Source organism: Protomyctophum parallelum, assembly GCF_964188405.1.
Source record: "Protomyctophum parallelum genome assembly, chromosome: 9".
NCBI classification, from domain to species: domain Eukaryota; kingdom Metazoa; phylum Chordata; class Actinopteri; order Myctophiformes; family Myctophidae; genus Protomyctophum; species Protomyctophum parallelum.
The window spans coordinates 16,669,366-16,671,865 of NC_139706.1; the positions used below are offsets into that span (position 1 = coordinate 16,669,366).

At 41.8% G+C, this 2,500-nt stretch overlaps 1 protein-coding gene across 2 annotated transcripts in view; it reads right to left on the minus strand.

Annotated features, from left to right (window-relative positions):
- Window positions 1-2,500, minus strand: part of pou2af2 (POU class 2 homeobox associating factor 2) — an 8,594-nt gene that overhangs the window by 2,073 nt on the left and 4,021 nt on the right. The window contains exon 2 of one of the 2 annotated variants that reach the window (XM_083772993.1): window positions 987-1,057. The exons of the other annotated variant lie outside the window; for it this stretch is intronic. Within the exon in view, the coding sequence (XP_083629119.1) occupies window positions 987-989 (3 nt within the window). The 5' untranslated portion in view covers window positions 990-1,057. The remainder of the gene's footprint in view (window positions 1-986; window positions 1,058-2,500) is intronic. 2 annotated transcript variants of the gene reach the window in all.

The window sequence follows — 2,500 nt, forward strand, 5'->3', positions numbered from 1 at the left end:
GAGAGAGAGAGCGATGCAGTGCAGGGCTGCAAACAAGCTCTCTTTTGTTTGCGTAAGGCTAACATGAAAGAGTTGATATTAAGCCTGTGCTGGCTGGCAGGCAAGCAAATTTTGAGGGCAGAATTTGAATGTGATTTGCGATTGCCAAGACTTCCTCATGTGTCCCATGTACGGCTCAGTGCATCTCTGAAGGGTGCACATGGAAATGAGCTTGCTCAAGCTTCCAGGCGCACAGCGGCTTCACAGCAAATGCCTGATGGAAAGACATGGTGGAGGAGGATGGGACGGGGTGAGGGTGTGGGGGCGGGAACGCATGGTAAACCCTGTCTGTCACCAATGTGTGTGATGTGGAAACACGGCTGATGATATCGCTTGGCCCTGTTCTACACCAAACCATTCTGCTATTCTTCCTGAGCACAGCCGTGTCTTTTTTTTGATGAAACACAATATAGACAAACCTCCCATCAAAAACAACCTTTCCGGCCTGGGCCGTGGTTCAGCGGTCCAGGTTCGACTCCCAATCCTGACAGCCTTTACTGCATGTCATCCCCCCATCTCTCTCCCCATTTCCTGTCAGCCTACTGTCTGTCCCTCCATAAAAAATAAAAAATAAAAAATGGCGAAAGCCACAAAAAAAAAAAAAAAACCTTTCCAGTCAACACTGAAGACAGGTCTTCTGCATATGATTGTTTTAACCCTTTGTTGACCTAGTGTCCCCCAGGCATCTATCCTTGGCCTAGTTTTGTGCTTATCCTTGGCCTAGTTTTGTGCTTCTACCCAAATCAATCTCTTTACCAAAAATAGCAAATCTACAAACGCCAAACACACACTGAATGTCCACCTATTCTGATATGCCCAGGATATTGTTTATGTGGTCAAAGAATAAAACTTCAATAACTTTATATTGAGGTATTCAAGGACTGCTGGAGCGGTTCTCCTGTCCAAACCTATTGTAAACCTATTGTGTTCCCTCAGGTCAAACTCACCATGTCACGACATGAACAGAATCACCTTGTGGTTAGAGTTTGTCCCATGTCTCACAAAGGCCCTTTCTGCTCTGACAACAAAAAAAGAAGGCTGTTAACTCTAGCAAAGAGTACAGATGAGTGAGAGGTGAGGTTTGCTTTTAGCTACTGTGTTTTACACGCATCACTGACTCTTTAGAGTTCAGCCTCTCTCATAGCCCCATTTATTACAGTTCAACAGACAACATGACATACAGATAATTCGAGAGCAATAAAATGATTTCACATGATATCTGTATTGTTGAATGGAGTGACTATTAGGACAGTGAAGGAGCCATTGTGTGTCTGTGTGCCTTTGGCGGTTTGTATGCAGGTTAGATCTTCATCAGGTTATCTTAAGATCTTAGAAGATAACCAACTCATGTATAATACGTTTAATATAATAAGAGGTCATAATGCAATAATGATAATAATAATAATGTAATAAAATCGTGTGTGCATGATGGCTTGATGCATAATGTAATGTGTATTATGAACCTTACTTAGCTACCAGGTCTAATGACAGAAAAATGTATATCCCATTAAGGTCATTTCTTGCTTTTGCAGACAGTGTGCAGGAGTTTTTTTTTCTTCCCCTGTTGCTATTCTTGGGCCCCCACCCCGGTCTTCTATGCACCTGTTGCCTTTGTAAGTTTGCAAAAGACTTTTCATTTTGCAATATATAAAAAACAACTATGCTGTGATACATACACCTTGAATAAATGGGAACAGTGATCTCTGACCTCGGCTTTGACATAGTGGAGTGTGGATAGATGAAATTACATTTGATTGTATACAGCCTCGTGGACATCACACACTCACATGGTCATGTGAGGATGACCACACCTTAGGACTCATTCACCTAGACTTGCAAGACAATTAGATAGATCATTGCATACACATAGTGTCATGTATCCAATCGTATGAATCGCTAGTACTTACAAAACACCACAGTCTCACACAAACCTATAACTATACTAAACACGAAAACGAAAAGCAGACTATCATGCACAAACGAGGAGTGCACCTGGGTGAGCGCACATTTGTGAACTCAGCCTTGTGTTGAATCCAAGTAAATGCACGCCCAGGTTTGTGCATGAGACTGTTTACAGCAGAATTGTTTTTAAATAGTAAAGTGTGAGTGACATAGGCTACTGCATGCTATATTCAGATACATCACACTCGGAGTAAAACAATTTGAAGGTCAATTAATTTAGTCACCCCTGAGATAAAGGGAAAATAAATGCTTGCCAGACATACAGTACAAGTACAGTATGAATTGACCAAACACATGCCAATTAACCACTATTACAACCCAGCCAATCAGATGTTTCCTTTGACCTTTTCTCTGGCAAAACCCAGTGATTCAGACCCTCTGTTGTAAGACAGTTGGTCTGACCATATGATACTATATTCAGAACACACTCTGTTACTGTTTTCATACACACACACACACACACACACACACACACACACACACACACACACACACACAC